Source organism: Euleptes europaea, chromosome 2 (assembly GCF_029931775.1).
Source record: "Euleptes europaea isolate rEulEur1 chromosome 2, rEulEur1.hap1, whole genome shotgun sequence".
Classification (NCBI taxonomy): domain Eukaryota; kingdom Metazoa; phylum Chordata; class Lepidosauria; order Squamata; family Sphaerodactylidae; genus Euleptes; species Euleptes europaea.
In genome coordinates this window covers 75,203,279-75,226,068 of record NC_079313.1, presented here as the reverse complement: position 1 = coordinate 75,226,068, position 22,790 = coordinate 75,203,279, and the positions used below count along the sequence as shown (strand labels likewise).

General features: G+C 42.5%; 1 protein-coding gene across 1 annotated transcript; it reads right to left on the bottom strand.

The window, feature by feature from the left end:
* Window positions 1–356: 356 nt before the first annotated feature.
* MKNK1 (MAPK interacting serine/threonine kinase 1) lies at window positions 357–20,335 on the bottom strand. Its single transcript, XM_056844098.1, has 11 exons — window positions 20,235–20,335; window positions 19,283–19,380; window positions 17,479–17,558; window positions 16,251–16,324; window positions 12,297–12,401; window positions 6,059–6,114; window positions 4,891–4,986; window positions 2,959–3,153; window positions 1,528–1,692; window positions 906–949; window positions 357–614 (listed from the first exon to the last, which is right to left on the bottom strand). The coding sequence occupies exons 1-11, from the start codon at window positions 20,329–20,331 to the stop codon at window positions 386–388; spliced, it is 1,239 nt and encodes a 412-aa protein (XP_056700076.1). The 5' UTR covers window positions 20,332–20,335; the 3' UTR covers window positions 357–385.
* Between the last annotated feature and the right edge of the window lie 2,455 nt (window positions 20,336–22,790).

The window sequence follows — 22,790 nt, the reverse complement described above, 5'->3', positions numbered from 1 at the left end:
CCTGGAAGATGGACCACCACAATTATCTGGTAGATACAGGTAAAGTAACAGAATCACACAACTACTTCTAGCTCATTCCGTCATATTTCTACTAGCCACAGGGCTGGTCATGGAAGTATATACTCTAGTTACAAAAACTGGTGTGTAAATACTGTCTTGTTGTGTCATTAACGCAGCAGTAACATCATCTAAGAACTTCATATAATTCATCACACTTTTCAAATTTTAAAAAGACATTCCAAGACTGTCCTTTAAATTACTTCATTACAGGCTTTGTTCTACAAAGTCTTAACACTGATAAACGCTGGAGCCCTTTATAATAATTATACAAAAATTGACACTCCCTGCCCCCCCCCAACCAGTGCTGACAACTAGAAAATTAGCATCAAAGGGCAGCAGGGGTGTCTGGTTGGAATTCACTGTTCTTTGTGGCCTGACTCATAGCTCTGCGTTTGGCAAGGCGGGACTTCGAGGGGGGAGAAAGCTTCATGGAGCATATGGCCTGAGCGATACTTTCTTCCTCTTCGCTGAGATGATTCTCATGCTGGGACAGCTGGCGGTTTAGAGCAATAGCCTCAGCTGCAAAGAGAGTCAGCTCTTTTGTGCTGCTGTTCCTGTAGGTGGTGAAAAGAATGACACAAACCAGCAGAGTAAAAATGCAGTTCTTAAAGCTAGAAAAAGGCACAAGGACTCTTCACTCTCTTGCTTAGAAATAACCAGGTTAGGCTCTGTTATTCCCAGCTGTCCAAGAAATAAATCAGATAAACTACAGGGCACTCAAGAAAATTCTATCCCTCAGTTCAGCTCATACAGCCCAGCGTTTTCTCCCAATATCCTCCGACAGGAGGTAGTCACCCTCCAATTACTTTCCATCTCATTACAACAGGTACTTAAGAAACAGTTACCTTTGAAGAACTTGTGGTGTAGGCAGTCCTCTTTCAGAAGCATTCTACACAAGATTTGAAACATGGAAAAATAAGCTGAGGTTCTTTAGCATAATAAATGTTTGTCTGAAGGATAAACAGATGATCGTTATGTTTCATAGCTCTCTATTTTGAACAGCATTCCATGAGCGGGTTATGCGCCACATGAATTATAGGATAAAACATGGAAGATGACAGTGTACATTTAAATGTGCACTGACCAAGTAATAAGACAACGGAAGTAGCTAAAAGGCTCTGAATTTCACTTATGTCAATTACCGGGAGAATTTCGTTGGCAACATAATGCACAGCCTTCCCAACATTGCTAGAAGCAGCCTTTTGACGATGAATGGGAAGAGTAGGGGTGCAGAATACACACGTGTTCTTATGGGGAAGGCTGTACATTCAGGTTCTTGCATGGCACCTACACAGATAACAAGGACCTGACGTAACAGTTGTTGGGCATTCTGCATTAAGGAATGCAGCCAAGGGTGCTTAGACTCCACACAGATTGATTTCTCCATTGACAGAGACAGCTCCTGCAACGCTGCCTGCACGCTGAGATTATGGTGTACAAGTAAAGACCTGGGAAAGTACTACTTACCCCTTGCACCCATGGATGCTGCAGGACCTGAGCAGCGCTAAGCCTCTCTTTGGCATCACGAACTAGCAACTTGGAGATCAGATCTTTGGCATCACTGGAGATATGAGACCAATCCTTGTCAGGAAACTCATACTTGCCTTCTTGGATACTCTCAAAGAGCTTGTTCTAACAACAACAAACATTTGCTTGCTCTAAATGTTGAAGGTTACATTAAAATTTTTACTGCTTAAGGTTGCTTAAAGTCCTTACAATTCAGCTTTCCACGTTTAGGTGTGGGAATTCTAGAAGTCAGCTGCCAGTGTAACGGTGGGGCTGAAATTCTCCACGTCTTGTGCAGAACATTTACTTAAGCAATTCACTGTTAAACATGGATGACAGTCTGAGAATCCCAAGCCTTTTATTTATCATGGGCTTGCCCATACCACCCTTTTTGCACAACCGTAAAATTGTGACAGGTTTGAGGCCCCTTTCCTCATCACTGCATTTCATGACTCACCATATAATATTTGCCATTAAAAGTTTTGAATTTGATTTTGATTTTTGACTCATCATAAAATAGCATAACAATTCACTCTAGCAATGAACATGCCCATTGCTCCGGATGCATATCAAGCTCTCTAAAGGTTCAATCTACCAGCCAGTACTGTTCAATCTGACTGGCAGCAGCACTAGAGCTCTGTCAGGGTCTTTCAGAGCCCACCTAGGATCCTGTTAAGTGCAGATGGAAGAACTGAACCCAGGACTTTCTGCATGCAAATGTTTCTTTTAGTGTCGGGGTATGAATTCCCCCATACCATAAACTTTCCCCTTCCGTCTCCCAACCCTCAAATTTCACAATTCAGGCTTTCTTTCTAAGTTCTTTCAAATTTACCTTGCTCTTCCTTTTCCCTATACTCTCCCTTCTCTTGTGTGTCTTTAGACTGTAAGGCTGAAGGCAAGAGTCTATATCTTGCACATCTTACTAATGTAAGCCTCCTTAAGAGGCAACTATAAATCTAACCAAAGAATGAGGTGGGAATAGGTGGAAAAATGCTGAGGTTGTAGAATAGACAATAATACTTTAGACTACAGGCAGAGGACCATGCTTTGGAATGCTTGTCTATGTTAAAAAAAACTCCCTGGGGCAGCAGCTCTCTTCCTAATGTGTTTTTTTTAAATATGTTTTCACAGCGCAAGGGTACATTCAAAACTGGAACCATCACCTGCAGTCCAAAGTGGTGCATTGCATTCTACTGCACAAGGGGTCTAACAGGAAGAAGGAAACGTGGGACTTAAGACATTGTACTGAATAGGACCAACTGTAGCCTTCTCTTCAAGAGTTATATTACAGATTGCTGCTGGACGGGCTATAAACAACTTGGCCAGTGCTGTTCATTAACAAGGACACTACTGTAGTTTCTATTAGATGCCCAAATTTACTTAATTAGTTACCTGGCAAATTTTGCAGACTTCTCCTCTGTCCCAGCCACAGTCTGTGCCACAATTCCCCACAAAAGGAGGATAGCCACTTAACATGATGTACAAAATCACACCCAAGCTCCACAGATCGCAGCGCTTGTCATAGAACGTGGCTTCATCTGTGAATACTTCAACTACTTCAGGGGCCATGTACTCTGCAGAACCACACTAGTTTATGTGCAAGAGAGATCATATTATAAAGTTAAATAAAGTAAGCACAATCAAGGCCAAATGAAAACAGAAATATTCAATATTAGCATTTAAGAACATCTAAATCACAGCAAAGGCTGATTTACAGTGCACATTTATGTGCTTTTGGAGGCGGGGAGAATTTGCCTTTGACAAGTTCTGTTTAAAGGTATTTAAAACAGTTTTTCAATATTTGTATTTCAGATTACAATTATTAATATTTTCCCCAAACCTCATGGCTCTCTGAAGTGCCTGCCATTTCACACACAACTGGTAGAGCATAAGCCCAACACAGGAAGACCTCTGGATCATTAACGTTAAACACAAAGCCCAGAAAAACCGAGGCAAGACAATAAGCAAGTAGCAGAGTCAGTGCCCAGGAGGGAACTTAATCACATAAATTTTTGCCTAAGGTAATAGGAGAGAGTCCGTAACCTTCAGCTTGAGAGCTCTGTTAAGCACCTCACAGATGCAATGCAGTTAAAGCTCTGAAATTACAAACTGTTTGCTCCAGGGCTGGCAGATACCGATATTAAACACCTGGAACAGAGAAATCTGCATGCAGATCTAATTCATACTTATAATTCTATATAAGAGCCTTATTCAAAAGATTTAAACCCACTGATTTTTCACTCGTGGCAAGTTTCATGCTTCTTGCAAGTAAGCAAGAGACTGCCTCCCACAACACTGGCAAACTACTGTACCAGTTGCTGAGCAACAGCTACTGCAGAAGCAAACGAAGGCAATGGAGAATTTTAATTCTTAGGTTTTTCACGATACAGCATTTGAATATGCACACATTTTAGGCTATGCTCAGATGGAAATAAATGAATGATGTCGGAGTGTCATCCTCACTTAAGTACAGCGTACAATTTTCAGACAATATACTGCATTAAAATTCCAGGTCCGTGTGAATCAGCATCAGTGGCTGAAGTGACTGTGCAAAAGGATGTTCATAGGGGACAAACCCTCCAAATACGGGTGGTGAAGGAACCTAGAATGAGCACCTCCTGCATGTTATCCATTTCGAAGTTTAAAGGACTAGACTGCCACCTAGCACATATTTGTTTGAAGACTGTTTGGATTCAAGACTAGTGTGCATGAAACACATGCTAGGTATAGGGCTTGACACTCCAACAAAGATGAAGGCTGTATTTAATTAGTAGACCTAGGCAGATTGGGCGCTTTGAGGTACAGTGTAATGCAGTTCTGCTAGATGCAAATTAACCTGGGCTTCACACTGCTGTTAATGTTTAACACCACCCAATATATCAAAGTGGGTGTGCACAGGTGATGTAAATCAAATTTACAAAAGAAGGAGTGGAAGGTATCTATTTCATGTGAAAGGGATTTACTGCAGAGAGAAACCAAATCTGACATTGCTTTATGTATGACAGGTAAACTACCAGGGGAAAAAATTCAATAAAGCTTGCAAGTAGCCCGTCCCTTTGACTTAGACCTCTCTAACACCATTCCCAATTTTGCTGATGGGTATCAGTGCCAGAGGTGGTGATCTGAGGAATAGTTAAGCAACATTTTGAGGTTCATCTTCAGAAGACAAGTCTTGACAAGGACAAGAGCTGCCATGAATGGCGTGACATGCCCAACGTTTATACATTTTTAAAGCAAAAAATAGTTTATTTCACTGATGCCTCTCCTTCCTCCTGCGTTACCACAACATAGCTAAACGTAAGAAGAATGTACTTAGCTACATACTGGAGTAGTCAATTCAGGTGTAGTTATTGGAGTACACGCACTGTTGAGTTTCACTCCACTCCCAAGGTCAAAGTCACAAATTTTTACTGGTGACACCTGAAATGGAGGAAAATGCACCAAGATGATGAGCACAACCCTGAAGAAAACTAAAATATTGCACAGGGTGGATTTGATTTAAATCAAATCAATTTAAATCACTAGTCAGTAAGACTAGATTTAAACCAGGGTTTTCTACACTCTTTTACGGCTTGCTGCCATTACAGGTTTTCTCCTCCAGGGACAGTATAACATGATAAACCTCAGGCTATAGACACACAAAGATCCCAAGACTTGGGGAGTATTCGGCTCAAAAAGTTTCACTTTCGTTATTACTGCTTGCGCCCTCCTCACACTTAAACTCCTTGTGCAGATCTATTCCACTTCAAACGATTTCCTATTCACTGAACTTCTTGAAACTTGAGGGGTAAGGTTGATTCTGAGTACACAGATTTGCAAAGGAACAATGGGATTAAGGTCTTTTTCTAAACTGTATGTTCATTTTATAACATTTTTGCTGTGAAGAAGCATGTTATCTCTGCAGATACATATTCACAGTTTTGAGAACTGCAAATCCAAGCATCTATGATATTTTAGATATCAAAATTGCCCAAAACAGTCTTAAAGAAACCTCTGAAAGAGCATGACACTGTGAATGTATTGATGGAATTCATTTACCAAAAAATTTAAATATTGCATGAGTATATAGCCTCATGCCACATAATTAAAACTAATCCTTATTTCATGATGAATAACCTTTGGACTATAATGTATCTTTACTTGATTTTTCTTCAAAAAGCATCTTATTTTTAAAAATCTGATTTAAATTTAAAAATCTGATTTAATTTAATTTTAATTTAATTTTAAAAAATCACTGATTTTTATCTACCTTTACCTTGCAACAATTTAAAGACTAACAAGTTTGTTTTAACATAAGTTTCCATGAACTAGAACTTGCATATAACAAAGCAGGTTCTAGTCCAAAACTTACGCTAGAATACAAACTGTTTAGTCTTTAAGGTGCAGTAAAACAAATTAACTTGTAGTAACAGTAACAGAACTGGCCCTCTGCAATTATTAATCCAGAAGAACAGTTAAACATAAACAAGAGGGACTACAAAACTTGAATTACCTTATCAGGAGATTCACACAGTATGTTTTCTGGCTTCAGATCTCGATGAGCAATGCCTACAGACAAAGAAAGAGGTCCTGTCAAACTGAGGGGATGTTCTCATAAAAACAGAATTATAAACAGATTGCTCTTCAACTGCACCACGTACCAAAACAATCTCAAGGCACAGCGAAATATTATATTAAGCAGTACTAGATAAACCAAAATTGGGCTAATGCAACAATGATTATTCTTGGAGTTTAAATTTACTTCATGGCCAAAGCTGTCAGATCAGCTAACAAGAAAAAAAATTAAGAACATAAGTGTAGGGGCAAGCCCTCACACCTTCCCCCCCCCCAAAAAAAAGCGCTGTGTGGTGGGGCGCAAGTGCTTGGTTTCTATTCCTCCTATTCCTCCTTCTATGCCCCTGTTCACCTAGAAAGAAGGAACTGCCAGAGAGACAGTGACCCAAGATATTGGGTAACCAAGGAACACAGGGAGTTTCTCCACTCCAAAAGATAAATGATTTATATCTTCTTTACTGCCCCAACTCTCAACCTCTCTGCCTTGTGACTACAAGATAGAGGCAAATAGGATTTCCTCCCAGAAGCCATGGAGAAGGTATTCACAAGGCAAGGTGAAAAACTAAAGCAGAGGCTAACGGAAGAAAAGGAAAGGAAAAATTAAAAGAGGCTTGTTGAGTGGAAAAGCTCCCTGGACTCTTGCCTAACCAAGGTCCTCGGCTGTACGAATCTACCATGCTAGGCTTGCCTGCCTCAAAGATTAAGCCTTTTGATGATCATGAGCTTTGGCTCAGCTGTTGTCTTTGGATCTTCTACCAAAGATCTCCGGAGAAAAGCTATGCCTGGCTTTCTTCCCTGCTACCCCCAAATATTCTCTTGTAGCATTCTCCTAGAATTTTGCACCTCAGTTTCTCCCCTTTCGTGCAACCATGATGGGTGCCTGGTGAGAATCTATGCAAGTTTCTGATGCCTGATAAAAAGGATTATGTGTAAGCTCTGGACAGCAAGGTATAACAGAACTTGGATCTGGGAGACCCAAGTTCAAATCCTTACCCTGAGATGAAGTTGCTGGGTGACATTAAGCCTGTCTCAGGCACATTCAGCCTAACCTACCTCACTGGGTTGTTGCAAGGATAAAACGGAGAAGAACAGAACACAGTACCACCTTGAGCTCCTTGGAGGAAGGGCAGGATAAATATGCACTAAACAAAGAAACTGGTCTGTTGGGGTCACGCCTCCTGATCACAAGAGGAAACCAAAAGAAAAATCTCAAAAATTTAGCCACTAACTCTGTACCATAGAACAACCCATAAAGAATTCTGACAAATTGTACACAATAGCCATGCGGATTAGCTTTGGATTTCACACATTAACAGATCACTTTAGGATACAATGGTTCCATATTAACATACCACACCCTCATTAGCACATTATCTTGATACTTACAGGACAATGATTAGCACATTACCTTTGATACTTTTTGCAGGACAATGATTCAGCTCAAACCCACCCCCTTTCTGACTATATATTACTCTTCCTACACACTTGACACTCAGAGATACTGTCCTTCAGTGTTACTCCTCTGAAGATGCCTGCCACAGCTGCTGGCGAAACGTCAGGAAAGAAAATACCAAGACCACGGTCACACAGCCTGGATAAACTACAAGCACCAATGCTCTATATATTTTCATATGAATCTATGCATTTAGACATGCTGGATTTTTCATGGTTAAAGCTAGCAAGTACCGTATATACCCGTGTATAAGCCGACCCGCGTATAAGCCGAGGTGCCTAATTTCTCCCCAAAAATGGGCAAAAATTAGGCACCCGCGTATAAGCCGAGGGTCGGCTTATAACTCCTCACCCCCCCCGCAGGCTTACCTGACCGGCTCCTGGCGGCGAAAAGCGGCGCTGGCCCGGTGGGGGCGGCTTTCCTGCAGCCGCTGGAGGCCGCCCCCAGGCCGCTCCGGGCGGCGGAAAGCGGCACGGGCCCAGCAGCCTCCCAGGCAGGCTCCGCTGGCCGCTCCCAGGCGAGCGGGCCGGTGGCGGCGGGGGGGGGGGGGCGGCGGCGAGGCCTGCCTGGGAGCAGGCAGGCCCCGCTGGCCGCTCCCAGGCGAGCGGGCCGGCGGCGGGGGGGGCGGCGGCGAGGCCTGCCTGGGAGCAGGCAGGCCCCGCTGGCCGCTCCCAGGCGAGCGGGCCGGCGGCGGGGGGGTGGGTGGGGGGGGGGGCGGCGAGGCCTGCCTGCTCCCAGGCAGGCCCTGCTGGCCGCTCCCAGGCCGCAGGAAGGAGAGCGGGGAGGCGGTGGGGGCGGTGGCGAGGCCTGCCTGGGAGCAGGCAGGCCCCGTTGGCCGCTCCCAGGCGAGCGGGCCGGCGGCGGGGTGGGGTGGGGGGTGTGGGGGGCGGCCGCGAGGCCTGCCTGCTCCTAGGCAGGCCCCGCTGGCCGCTCCCAGGCCGCGGGAAGGCGAGCGGGCCAGCAGCGAAGGACAGCTGCACTGGTAAGTTTCTCTCTTCCCTCCTCCCTCCTCCCCCTCCCCTACCCTACCGTATTGACCCGCGTATAAGCCGAGTTGGCTTTTTTCAGTCCTTTTTTTGGGCTGAAAAACTCGGCTTATACGCGAGTATATACGGTAGTATAAAATTCTGCAAGTCATGAGCTGTACTCAAAATTCTCACCCGCTCACTAGCAAATGCCCCTTTCCAGAGTTTCCCCATGAACGTGCTCTCCCCTGCCACCTTTGTACTGCCTTTGAAGAAAGGAAGCAGCAACACAAGAGACCCTGTCAGTTTCCACTATCCTCAGGGAGAGAAAGGGAAAAGGCAACAGACTCAAAGGACTTCTGCCTTCTCCAAAGCCTGGCAAGGGAAGAAGCACTTCCCTACCTACTCTGCAAGTGCCAGAGAATTCAGGGACAGGGCATGGGAGAGTAGAGTCTCCTTTCATTGTGTGCATGACTTTTTGCAGAAACAGAACTCACAGTACTCAAAAGCAACACAATGAATGAAACAATAACAAACTCCTGTTTACCAAGTTATTCTGACATAAGCAGGATGCCAAGCCACAATTTATGAACTTGAGATTATAAAATGTAACATCTATACCAAGCCTAGAAACTTGCTTGTGTTTTACTCTGAATTTTGCACAGTCCTTTTACAGCTCCTGCCCCATGTCAGCATTGGGTATTCTTAACGTTTTCCCTGTTGGAGGGCACTGTAAACCCCAAAGCACTGATCAGTGAGCAGGGCAGGGGGGAGGCGAAGCAAGGAAATCTCAGCTGAATGTCACTTCAGGGCATAAAACAACAACCACTGAATTACAAGGAAAATACTTCATATGGATGTGTACAGACACAGAATTACTTTTATGGACACACAAATCATTGCAATACAGCTTTCATCATGTAGCATTCATAACAACAAAAGTGTAGCTTCTTGTCACATATCCACTCTATGCCCTTTGCCCTTCCAGAAATGCCCAAGTTTGAAAGGGCCAGTGTTGGCATGGGAATAAACTAAAGAAAGACTTACCGTATTTTTCGCTCCATAAGACGCACTTTTTTCCTTCTCAAAAGTGAGGGGAAATGTGGGTGCGTCTTATAGAGCGAATGTGCGCACAGAGCCGGCTGGGCGCGCTGGGAGGCAGCTGGGGAAAGCTGCCTCGCGCCGTTCCAGCGCGCCCAGCCGGCTCTGTGCACCCGCCCAGCCGGCTCTGTGCGCTTGCTCGCCTCCCAGCTGGGAAGCAGAGGGGGGGCGGCTTGGCGCGCCCGCCCGCCTCCTCCCCGCCCGCTCTGAGCGCTTGGCGCGCCTCTCCCGCCCGGCTCCTCCCAGCTCGCTCTGAGCTCTTGGAGCGCCCGCCCGCCTCCTCCCCGCCCGCTCTGAGCGCTTGGCGCGCCCGCTCCCTGCCCGCGTTTTTAGAGGAGGAAAACAAGATTTTTTCTTGTTTTCCTCCTCTAAAAACTAGGTGCGTCTTATGGAGCGTCTTACTTTTGTCGTCCCAAGAAAGAAGAAAAGGTACACTCCTTCAAATTCTGAATGGTATCCTATTTTAACTATTTAACTATTTATTGCTATGTATTTATTGCTATGTATTTATTTATTTATTGGTGCTCTACAACAGATGGGCTGTTATGGAATTATGCATCTCTTCACAGAATATTGCACGGAACTTTCAAAAGGCTTGAGAAAGTCTATACGAAATGGAATTTTACGGGATATCCATTGCTACTCTACTCTTGGTTCCTGGTGCTGCATGAAGTGACTGTTTAGCACACTACAGATTACGAACTGAATCTCGCCGAGCGTTGCCGGCATAGCCTTAGAAATTATATTAGTAATTGTTTTGGAACTCTGTTCTAACTATATTTGTTGCGTTAGAAGTGGCTTTGTTTCTAATGTTCTAATACATTGCTTTAACTGCAAGTTTTGCATTGTGACTGTCCTGATTTGGATATTTTTGTTTAAGTGCCATATTTTGAATTCTAACCAATTTAAGGTGGCATTTGCATTAATGTCATTTGAGTCATTGAGCATCATTTAAAGGTTAAATGTTTTGAAAATAAAGTATAAAATATGTAAGAGGTCTGTTAAAGCCACAGACTACAAGTAATTTCTTTAAGTATACTATGCACTACAGAGATCTCACACAAGACGTCTAGTAGAAAAGCAGCACACTAGGAAACTTATGATCTTCATCTTTAGCAGATTTTAGGAGTGATAAAGCGCAAGGCTGTCCCCTTCTCAGAAGCCTACAATTTGAAGCAGTGAAATGCTTAAGTGTCATCTGTAGCAAATGTTTCACCTTCCTATTTAATAGCCTGTGTGTCATCACTTAATAAGAATTTTAATACTACACAGTGGAACCATATACTAAATGAAAAATCAGAAATATTACAGAAGATTACTCTGCAAACATTTATCCCTTGCTGCATAACTTATTCAAATAATTCCAGCAGCAACTTCTAAAGTATTTTCTGCCAGTTATTGCTCATCATTTCTTCACATGAGCAAGTGGAACTGAAAACTCTCAATGGACAGTTTAAAACTCAAGCAACTCACTAGACTCCAAAGCAGCTGATAATTACATTTGCAGTTATATTAGCAATACTTACTATTTTTCAGAGTTACTTCACAGGGCAATATCTCCTTCCCTCCAAGTATGCTACACCTTCAATGCCAACATGGCTATATCTGTTGGGGGGGGGTGTCCATTTCTTCCCCATTCCCTGTCCAGATTGTCTTTCATTCTAAACCATATTCTTTAACCACACTGTACAATCCCTAATTTAATAGTTATGTTCAAACTTTCTTCATCATATGCCAAGTTGTTCAGTTCAGCAATGGTATTTCTACAAAAATGGTCCACAACAGCAGGAAAAACTAAGAGAGAAGGGTTCAGGGAGGTGGGATACTCCCTCTCACTCCTCACATGTCTTACATTTTCTAGCCACCTTCAGGTGATAGACAGCATCATCTGCTAGGCCAGCCCCAGCATATGCAATTTAGCGCCCCCCCCCAAGATGCCTGTGAATCATTCCCACATTTATAGCCACCTTTGGCAAGTCATAATGATCTGAAACTCTGCTGAAGGTCCCAACTAGTACATAAGTACTTTTGCTATATTAAATGCAAACAATTCAAAACCACATCTGATGCTGCAGTAATTGTCTGCTAAAAGATGTGCCATTTTCTGCACTGCAGACACTGCATCAACTCCCCCCACAAGCATTTGCAGAAGCCACTTAAGGTCTTGAATCTATTTAAAGAGGCAATATAAGAACCAGTGCAGCAGAGCATCTGCCACTCTAGAATGGCATACACATCGCCTACATCTGTAGCTCACCTCTTTAGTCATGGACTGGAACTGTGCATATTGGCCTTAATCCAAAAATCTGTCCAGCCTTCCTCCTAAAACAGTAAGTTTACTTGGCTACCAGACAGCTTCAGGCATGAAGTCCTTAATCAGGCTTTTGCAAGTGACATGTACATAGCCTGAATCATTGGGTCTGACTTATGCACAGAACATGCTCATCTCTACTAATTTCAGAAACTGTTGCACAAAGCCAGCAATAGTATTGCTAAAGACCCCATTTTATGTCTTCCAAGAGAAAATAATAAGCCTTTAACATGACTACCAAAAACATCCCAGGTTTCATGCTGAATTCTTTATATGAATTGACCCTGTCTGACCTGAAAGATAAGCAATATTAATGAGTTTGTAAAATGGAGCATTTGCATTTTACCTTTTGTGTGGAGGAAATCCAGAGCACAGGCAATGTCTTTCACTACCCTGCTGGCTTCTCTCTCATTAAAGTGCTTTTGCTTTTGTATATGGGCCAGGATAGAGCCTGTGAAGAGGATAAGCAGGTGCTTTTTAGAACAAAAGGACTTAAAAGCAAGTGATTCCAGACTCCAACATTCCACAGATGCTATCATCTATTCTGAATCAATGTGTTTGATACAAGCTGAACAGCAATATTTCTGAGCTCAATGCCAACCAGGCCAGAAGTATTGCTTTTTGTAGGTAAACTGGCTGCATCAATAAATACTTTATGCAATATGCAGCCAAACACTTTTGCAAATTCACAGGAGGCACCATCAAGAATGTCAACACTTACTCCCAAACAAGTGGATACAGGATTGCCAACTTAAAAAATAAGGTCTTGCTCACCCTTGAAGAAGAAGGAGAGCCATAAGAGAAATAAAGGTTTGCAGAAAACAGATCAGAAGGAACACAAACGCCTCAGTTTATAAGTTAAGGCAGGGGTCTCAAAACTGCAGCTCCAGAGCCGTATGCGGCTCTTTGGCCCGTTGAGTGCAGCTCTCCGAACTTGGTTCGGAGCCCCTGCTCTTGTGCACGCTCGCGCCGGCAGCCAGGCTGCGGAGCCGGCGTGCCTGAGAGAGAGAGAGAGAGAGAGCGGGCGAGCAGGCGCGCTGTCTCTCCCCCCCCCCACCGTGGAGAATGGCCGGGTCCCCCTTTCCCTTGCCCTCAATGGTTGGGAGGCTAAAGCCTCCCCTCCCCTCTAGTCGCGCGATTGCTGGGCAGGCGGCTTGGCAGTTCCTGCCCCCCCCGCCTATCAGCTTTTGGGCTTCCTTTGGTAGACCTGGCCTCTGGCTGAGTCCCATTGGGAGGCCATGTCTACCCACTGGCTTTCTTGGCTGTAGACCTGGACTCCGAGGAGGGGAAAAAGTCCCCCTTCAGGGGCCAGGTCTACCAATTGGCTTCTATGGGCCTCCGGAGGCCAGGTCTACTGCCAAGAAAGCCAATGGGTAGACCTGGCCTCCCAATGGGACTCAGCCGGAGGCCAGGTCTACCAATAGGCTTTTATGGCGGTAGACCAGGCCTCCAGACAAGGACTCCGGACGGGGAGGATGAAATGGCAGGGACTTACAATTTAATTTTTATCAATAAATAAGATCACTATTAAGTATGATATCAAGTTTTATTCAGTGTACCTATAGTTTAATGAAGACTTAAAACTTTAATTAAAGTTTATTAAGTTAATAAACAGTGTACCTACCTATATAGTTTAAGTTTAAGAAATTTGGCTCTCAAAAGAAATCTCAATCATTGTACTGTTGATATTTGGCTCTTTTGACTATTGAGTTTGCCGACCCCTAAGTTAAGGCATAAGTGGTACTGAAATAGTATCATGGAAAAGTTGCATGGGAGTTAGATTCAGATTGTTTATTTACGGCCCTTAGCCAAATAAAACCAGAAACATGGACTAAAATATTCTTACAAACACAGAATCACAGTCCGAGTCTTATAACACTTAAAAAAAGAAACAACAGAAGCACTTCTGCCAATTGGGCTAAGAGACTGTTCTATGGCGTCGAATTTTCATTGCTGCCAAGCAAAATTTCGCAACCTGTAAAGCGATTGAAGGATTATCCCCTTATAGGAGCAACTCAATGTTTTCTCCTGGCCTGACGGTTACCATTCTCAATAAGAGGGGCTCAATAAACTTAGAACGGGGTAACGTGTAAAAATTACAGTTCAGGAGGGCGTGCTCAATAGTTTCTAAGTCCCCTGATTTACAGGGGCAGAATCTCTCCTCCCTGGGTATCTTCTTAAATTTCTCCTCTAGCATAGCAGAGGGTAAGGCTGCACACCTGGCCAGGGTAAAGGCCCTTCTATAATTATTAATCTCTAAGTAATGGAGATAGGCTGCTGGTGCAAGGATGAATTTAGAATGAATGGGTGCCATGAATAGAGGCGCCCTTGCTAAATCTGCTTGTCGCTCGATGTCTTTAATCTTTTGAGTTATAATTAACTTAGCTTGCTCCCACCCTAACTGACATAGTGCTAGGGGTGTAAAACCCAAATTATTTAATTTGTCTTCAATGGCATGGGAGTTACTTTTAACCTTTCAGACATACATGAATGGAACCATCCAAAGAGACAAGAGCCTTTTATGCAGGGACACAAAGCCCCGCCGACTGCTTTGGGGCTTCCTTTTGATTATGAATGGCTTCCCCCCCCCCATCAGAGGTCGCCTCTCTCTCCCTGTGCATTTGCCCGTGTTTTCCAGATGCTGTTTTAGCTAGAATCTGGAAAATGCGGGCAAAACACGCGGGGAGAGTGAGGCAACCTCTGATGGGGGGGGGGGAGGCATGATTAATCAAAAGGAAGCCCCAATGCAGTCGATGGGGTCACTGTGGGGAAGTATCCCTGCATAAAAGGCAAAGGACAAGAACCACATGAACTGTGCCTCTGCGTGATCAGGACCTCAGATGAATGACTCAAGTCACATGAGACCATGGTGTGCTCATGCCATTCAATTCCCATGCTATTTCCCTGCCTGCCCCAGCTAAAAATATGAACGGGGCAGGGAGAGATGTTTGAAGGAAAAAAATGGGAAGAAGTAAGACACCACCAAAAAGAGGGAAACTGAAAAAAGGATAGAAATTTCTGTGGGGAGCAGAACTAAGAGAGGAGACACCAACAATGGGGAAAGAAAGCACAAGAGGTTGAGAAGTGTCCAGACAAGAGGCTCTTCCTCTCCTGCTGCCATTGACACAATGAGTTCAGTTTTTCTTCTATGTTATATATTATGCAGTACCAAGAAATTAGTACTATGTACACAGTATTTCCTTTCCTCCTCATGCATTCAGAGGAGTTATGCTAAGCAACAGAACTAAGGAGGAATCTAGCAGCATCTTAACGTGTTAACAAGTTATTCCAGCATAAACATTTGTGGACTGCGGTCTACTTGTACACATCTGATGAAGTGCACTTCAGTCCACAAGAGCTTATGCTAAAATAAAAACTTGTTCATCTTTAAGGCGCCACAAAATTCTTACTTATTATTGCTTTAATACTGCCACCCCTCTGGAGTAAAATGTCAAGTTGAATTCAGGGAGTGTAGAGCTTGCTAATGATAGTAATTATGCAAATAAGGAGTATCAATCTAGGTTTTATTATCCCTATTATTGTCGAGTGCTCTTTTTATACGCAAGTGGTGTAAACACGAAGAGCAGAGTAGCCAATGAGAAAATGTGTATACAGACTGCAGAAACCTAACATTATCCCTCTCATGCTTCAGCCATCTAGAGTTACCATCACACATTTTCAAGCTTTTTACCACAACCGTGAAGGGTAAAACTTGTTATCCTAACACATACCACACTCAAATTTCTATTTTTTTTAAGCAGGACAGGATTTTGGAATTAAAATAAAGGTAAATGACAGTCTCAGAAGTGGCATGTGAGGCAGGCTGTGGATGATACAGCTGTATATTTACTCATAAGATTTAGCATTGCTGAAAGAATATTTCATTACAGTGCATAGCAGGGTACAGTGACTTTGATTTTTAGGTTGTAAATTACATCAAGGAAAAAACTTTGAGCTTTTAATGTGTTCATTTTTTTCCCCAATCTTGACCCAACCTACCCACCAACTCTCTAATGGACATAACACAACTATTCTTTGTAGACTTTATAGACTAATCTTCAGAAGCTATGACACTTTGAGACTGGATAATCAATGGATGCATAGACATATCAATATGCATTATCTCTTCAGATGAATTTTGCACAGTGCAAAATGAATAATGTATATTATATCAAGGAAGTACTTGTATTACTTTTTCCACCATACTAATTTCTCTTGGAAGTTTAAAGACTTATAAATTAACATATTGCAAAGCCAATTTATTATGAACACATGCACACACATGATGTATATACCATACCTCCAAGCAGTTTTTCAAAGACAAGGTAGTACCTTCCATCGTCTTCAAAAAATTCTATTAATTCCAAAATGTTCCTTAAAGGAAAGGACAAACCGTGTTCAGATTTCCCCCCCTGCATATTCAAAACACCACATAGTGAAGAACACAACAGAAGAGTTCTTATATGAAGACGGCTTGATACTTTTTCAGCCCTGGTCCCGGCCTGGTGGAACGCTCTCTCTGATGAGAATAGGGCCCTGCGGGGTCTAATACAGTTCTGCAGGGCCTCTAAGACTGAAATGTTCTGCCAGGCCCATGGCTGAGGGCAGCAACAGTTTCCATCACTGCTGACATCTCTCCCTCACCCCTTCATTTTTATCTTATTAGGCCATCTAAATAAGGGACACTTACTGCATGTTACGGGCTGGCTGGAATCCTGTGAGCCAAAGAACTTGAGTGGCAGTGTTTTAGCTCTAGAATTACTGGTTTTAATCTGTATTGACATTAACGTGTAGTTTATTCTGTTTTCATATTTTAATTGATGTTAGCCGCCCTAGGCAAGGCTTTGGCTGAGATGATAGCCGACTGTGCAGACACCAGAGGGTGTATGGGTCAGTTTCTCACCTTCAGCAGGGCTAAACAAAACTGGGCATTGTGGGCCATAAGAGCCTTCTCCCATAGCAACTGCTTTCAATCAGGAGGCCCTCCCCTTAAAGGCCTTTGGGGTAAGCTGCTTGCAAGCATCACAAGCACCAACACTACGGGATTCACACAGGCATAACAGGCACAGGGAGTGCTCGTCTGATTATGCCATCTTGGTACCACACTCAGTTTTTGAAGAAGGCCATTGTGAACGTGAAACATGAGGCAATGACCTTCCTTCCCCCCAACAAAATCACCACTGAGAGAAACGATGAACATGAACAGCTAGAAGATCAGCAAATTCCTCTTGCCAAAAATCTTTCTCCAGTTGAACAGAAAAATTCTCCTCAGAGGCCAATTTTACCTCAGAGGAAAGGAAAATGCAGCATTTCCTACCTCTGCAGGAGAAAGGAAGGACTGAGGGAAGGAGCATTCCCTTCCTGGCCATGTGTTAGTTTAAGTGGGACGAGCCAGCTCAAGCTGCTCAATGCCTCTGTGGCAGACCTGCACACATGTGCAGTCCCATGTGGGACTGTACAGAAGCCATAAAGATCAATAATTCTTGCAATGTGTAAAGATATTGTTAAATGCTACAACAGTTACTTACTTGTTACCTTGACACTGATACAATGTTTCCACTTCCCGAAACACCCGACTCCGGCTATGCCCAGCACTTTTTTCAATTATCTGTTAGAAAAATTGAATGTTGTTTTCCAAAGTGAGAAATTCACCTGGACAGTTCTGGCAGCATTTTCCCAGCAACTTTCTTATATTTAAAAAAGTAAATGTTTAATTTTGTTCTTTGAAAATGTAATTTTTTTTCTGGCATCATATAAGCCTAACATATTTAAACACACACAGGAGAAATCAACAGATAGGCACATCTACATTACAGTCTTCTCAATATACATAGCTTAACTTTCTCACTAAACTTCTTGCAGCTCAGACTCATTAATTTAGTCAATGACCATGAGTGATAGCCATACAAGGAGGCATAATTCTATTTCTGTACTTTGACTGCAGAACACTCCCGTTCTCAAAAGAAGAGTCCAAAGATTTTAAAATAAAATAAATTGTTGGTGGGCAATGCTCTATTTTTTAAGGAACTCAAGAAGGCTAACATGCACACACACATCTCTCCAAACCACAGGTTGTTACATTAAACCTAGTACTCAAAAAATCCAAACAAATTTTTTTACAGATCCTTATGGCAGCCACACAAGGTCAATAGACACACTCCCAACTACATAATTTATTCAGGACATTTGATAGGAATAATTCAGATACAGTTTTGAATCTAAGAACCTCTGCATTGAGTAAATTCTTACAGAGACCCCAAATATAAATAGATTTGTTGCTGGCAGCATAAATAAAACCTCCAGTCATCTTGCTGATACAGGAACATTAAGTGCAAATGATGACTGACAGCTACAAAGTTAGTGTCTACATTGGTACGCTGCCAGTTCAGCAGTTGAAATGATTCTTACTAAGCAGCTACAACAATCCAAAGCATCATGCACTGCTTGCTATGCATGTTCACAGATTAAAAAGTTAAGCATTCGCACAAGCATACGTGCACACCATGGGCCCTTCTGAATAACTTAGACATTAAATTATTTCATGCTGGTAACTGAAAGATGTAAATAAAATCAATTTTCCAACCTTTCCATCATGTATAGTCCCCACCTTTCTTGCGGAGTTCAAGTAAGGCCAGTACAATACACAGAACCAACAGTGCAGACAGTATGCAGCGTTACAAGACTGGACAATGAAACAAATGACTACAGAGTATTAAGCCTGGGTCGCCCTGTGACCTGGATGACTCAGGCTAGCCTGATCTCGTCAGATCTCAGAAGCGAAGCAGGGTCAGCCCTGGTTAGTATTTGGATGGGAGACCACCAAGGAATACCACGGTTGCTGTGCAGAGAAAGCCACTGGCAAACCACCTTTGTTAGTCTTTTGCCATGAAAACCCCAAAAGGGGTTGCCATAAGTCGGCTGCGACTTGACGGCACTTTACACAGACACAGTAAGCCTGGGTTACAAAATTAAAGGAAAACCCCTGCCAAAATACACACAACGAAAACTGCCTTAAATCTGACATAAACTTGAACCTTATTGACTTTATAAACATTTTTAAGCAACTACAGGCAATCTGAGAGATCGTTCATGCACGCATTTCAGCTTCACCTTTGAAGAGTAGGTTTTTGTATTGCTTCTAAGCTTTCATAATCCATTTGACCAGAAGCCATAAGTAACAAGGTGATCCACATGTATTTATATGACTCTACCTATTCATAGCCTATTAATTTTACAGCATATCAGACAATCTCTATTTCTCAAACATTCTTGGGAATGCTTACCAAGATTCCATGAGAATTCCAAGCAATAAAAAGCTTAAACTATATTTACCTTAACTGCATACTCCTTTCCATTTTGCAAGCTAACAGCTCCCTGAACTTTGGCATAGGACCCTTCACCAAGCAACTCTGCAGTAAGTTTGTATAAATCTGCCAAAGAAAACCAGCATATAGATGTAGTTAGCAGAAGACACTCTGGAAAATGGCAAAGACAGGCTATTGCGCTAAAGGTTCTTTTCAATATGGCAAGAACGGTTGCTCCCGTACTAACAAGCAGGGTTGATAACAGTTTTAATTATATGAGCAATTTAATTCATTGATGAGAACAAAGTCAAAACAAATAGCAATGTGGGAGTAAATCTTTTCTACATTAAAAATAGTAAGTGCTGAGCTTCCTCTAGAGGAAGAGCTACCTTGAACTGGAAGAAGGTTCCACACTTAGTTTTAAAAAGTAGTTCGATACAATCCATTAACTCCAGAAAGGATAAAGTGGACAAAACGATAGCCCAATGCCAACATAATGACTGAGCCAAAATTTTAGACCTGAATTTAGAGAGATCTTTCTCCAGGAAAAATCCAAGTTGTCAGGCCAATCTCATGATAACTAACATATCTATGGCTAGCACAGTTCTCCCAAGGAAATATAGTAAGTTTAAATTTAACCATGAGATATAATCCAGAGAGCAAATTGTCCAAAAGCTTCAAGGACAGTGTTTTGAGTGCAGAGTTAAATGCTTAGGGATCCTTCCCTCAAAAGAATTCTAAATATTTCCAAGGACAAACAACGCATGCAAAAATATTTAGACTGTTCAGATATTTTGCTGCTTTGGAAAAGCAGCAAGGCACAAATAGGAAAAAGTCTAATGAAAATAAAGGTCAGACGCAACTCATATTGATGTCTACAAGAACACAGAAGTTGAAACTAAAAATCACTAACACATCTTAATTGATAACATCAGGCAGGATTATACTGATACAAGATACAATATAGATGCGAAACCAACCTTCAAACCTTCCTGGGAAATGATCTGAAGCTCTGGTCCTTTTTTTCTTTTTCCTTTTACCATTGTCCGAGATAGGAAGAGGTTGGCTGCTCACCATTTCTGAGGACCAAAGTTTATAGCAAACTATTCATGTTTAAGATGGAAAAGCAGCCTGTATTCAAGTTCTTGTTTTCTAGAGTTTTCTTCACTATTAAACTTCTCATCTTGTTCTTCCTTCATTGCTGTCTATTAAACAGCAATTACATCCAAGGAATAGCAACCATTTTCAAATGGGAAAGTAAACAATGTTTCTTTTCCCCCCAATGTAAAGAAAGTAATTATGAAAAATCTACTTGGCAACCATTTCTCCCGGTATGCCCCATTCAACGAATAACAACTTGCTGGTAGACCCCAGCCCAAGAAGTATCTGGCTTTTTCGGCACTGGTCCAACCTGGTGGAACTCTCTGTCTAGTGAGACCTGGGCCCTGCAGAATTTTGCACAGTTCTGCAGGGCCTGTAAGACTGAGATGTTCCACCAGGCAGCAACAGTTTCCATCAGTTGGCCTCCCCACCCCACAAAAAAAAATCTGGTTAAACTAGATCTTATGAATAAATTGGGAGACCTGACTGCCTTTCCTCTGGACTGGCCACTGACCCCCATGCCATGAAATGGGTGTCATTGGATTTTAGAGCTGATTTTAGTATTAAGGGTTTTAAGTGGTAAACTATTTACTATGTATTTATAATGTATATGTTTTTATTATGTAATCCGCTCTGAGCCCAGCTTTAGCTGGGATAGGGTGGGATATAAATCCAGAAATACAGTAGCTCTGCTTCCATATGTACTAAACTGGCCAGTGGTTACAAAAAAGATGAGTCTCCAAATGGCAGCCAGCTAGTTAATAACATTTTCACCCAGGCTTTTAATTAGGGTTTTACCTTATCAACGTTTTAATGCCCTACTTCTGTTTCATGCTGCTTGTATTTTTTATTGTAAGCTGCCTCAAGCAGCACTCTGAAGAGGCAGCATAGATGTATCCTAAATAAATAACAGAGCAATCCTGGGGAGGGGGCACACATAGGCTGATGGAGCTGACTGACCCTTATGCCAATGTATCTCGGAGATTGCACCACCAAAAGTGGAGCTATAACGTTACTTTTCTGATTGTCATGTGAAGGGTATTCCCCACACATCAAGAACTAGATTATGAATTCCAAGGTGAAAAGGGATAGCTAAAGTCCTTTGCATGCATGGGTCCCAGCGTGGCCCATTAAGTGTCCCAATGAGAAAAAGATGGAAGGGAGACAGCAGCAAGTAACTTTACTGTCCTAACCAAGATATGGAGTAGAAGACAAGGAGTCAGTAAAAGCCATTCAATTCACACAATGTTCAGTTGTGTTACTTTAAACTAGATGCCCAATTAAAGCTATTTTGCTCCAAATCATGTCCTGCCTACAGGCTAATCCAGAGCAAATCAACCCAAAGGGAAAAGTGAGTGGTTGCCAAACTGGAACCAGAAGATGTGGTAGGATTGATGGAAATGGAGCACTGGGGTAGAAAGCAGGGGTTCCTACCCAAGGTGGAATGGGCTGGCAGGCAGTAAGGTATGCTCATCTTCCTCCCTCCCCAGCACCCATTCCTCTCCCTTCCTCACAACCTTTAAATATGATTTAGTATTATAGCTCGGTTTCATGGGATGCACCTTTTAAAATTAACACATTGTTTAAAACATTTCCTTGTATACACACAAATAAGTATACATGTTGACAAGGCTAAGAAACCTCATCTGGCAGTATCTGTATTTGTTTTGCAGGCATCCAATGCACTCGTGCAAAATAAAAAAGCTTCTTCTCTTCACTAACGCATTACATGAGCCCTTCTCTCATGAGCCCATCCATTTTTACCCTGTACTATTACTTCTAACAATGACAGGTAGTGCTGAACGGCCGGTGAGAGCTCCTTACACATGTACCATAAGAAATTCTGGGCTGAGTTTGATAGGAACATAAATTATTTTTGAAAAGTGAACACATTTCATATTGTGATGTTAATAGTTTCCACCTGAATTAGAAAAATATGGTATTGTGTTTCACCCTGTTTTATGTATTCTCCATACCTATATCCCTTGCACTCAAAGAAAATTTAGCTAAGATGGTTCACCGGCTTTACCTTACTCCGAAGAAGTTAGCTGTGATGTGTAACAATTGAACTGGGCACTGCAGGTGTTGTAATTCTCCGGTGGGTGATTTCATCCACATGTGGTGGCGGTGCCCTCGTGCTGCAAAAGTTTGGGAAATGGTATGTGAAAAGTTGGAATTGGGCTGTAAAATGGAGATCAAGCCCTTTAAAGCTGGAAGTACTTTTGTTAACTTATGTTGCAAGATGCTTCCTAAGTATTAGTTCTGTATCTAATTTCAGTAACCAGGGTTTTCTTTGCTAAATTTTTGAAGCAGGATAATTCTCCAAAAATCCAAGACTGAACAGAGAGTATCAAGGAAATGTACATTAGTATAAACCTTACTTATTTTACAAAGAAGAAAATGTCAGCTCCAACTTGAATTTTTGTGGGTCCCCT

Bases quoted from the DNA above. Each gene is read 5' to 3' on its own strand.
- MKNK1 (XM_056844098.1), bottom strand. From the start codon at position 20,331: ATGGTGAGCAGCCAACCTCTTCCTATCTCGGACAATGGTAAAAGGAAA. The intron at 6,115-12,296 runs GTAAAATGCAAA...CTTTGTCTGTAG, and splicing joins GGATTTCCTCCACACAAAAG to GCATTGCTCATCGAGATCTG. The intron at 4,987-6,058 runs GTAATTCAAGTT...CCTCCATTTCAG, and splicing joins TGTGTGAATCTCCTGATAAG to GTGTCACCAGTAAAAATTTG.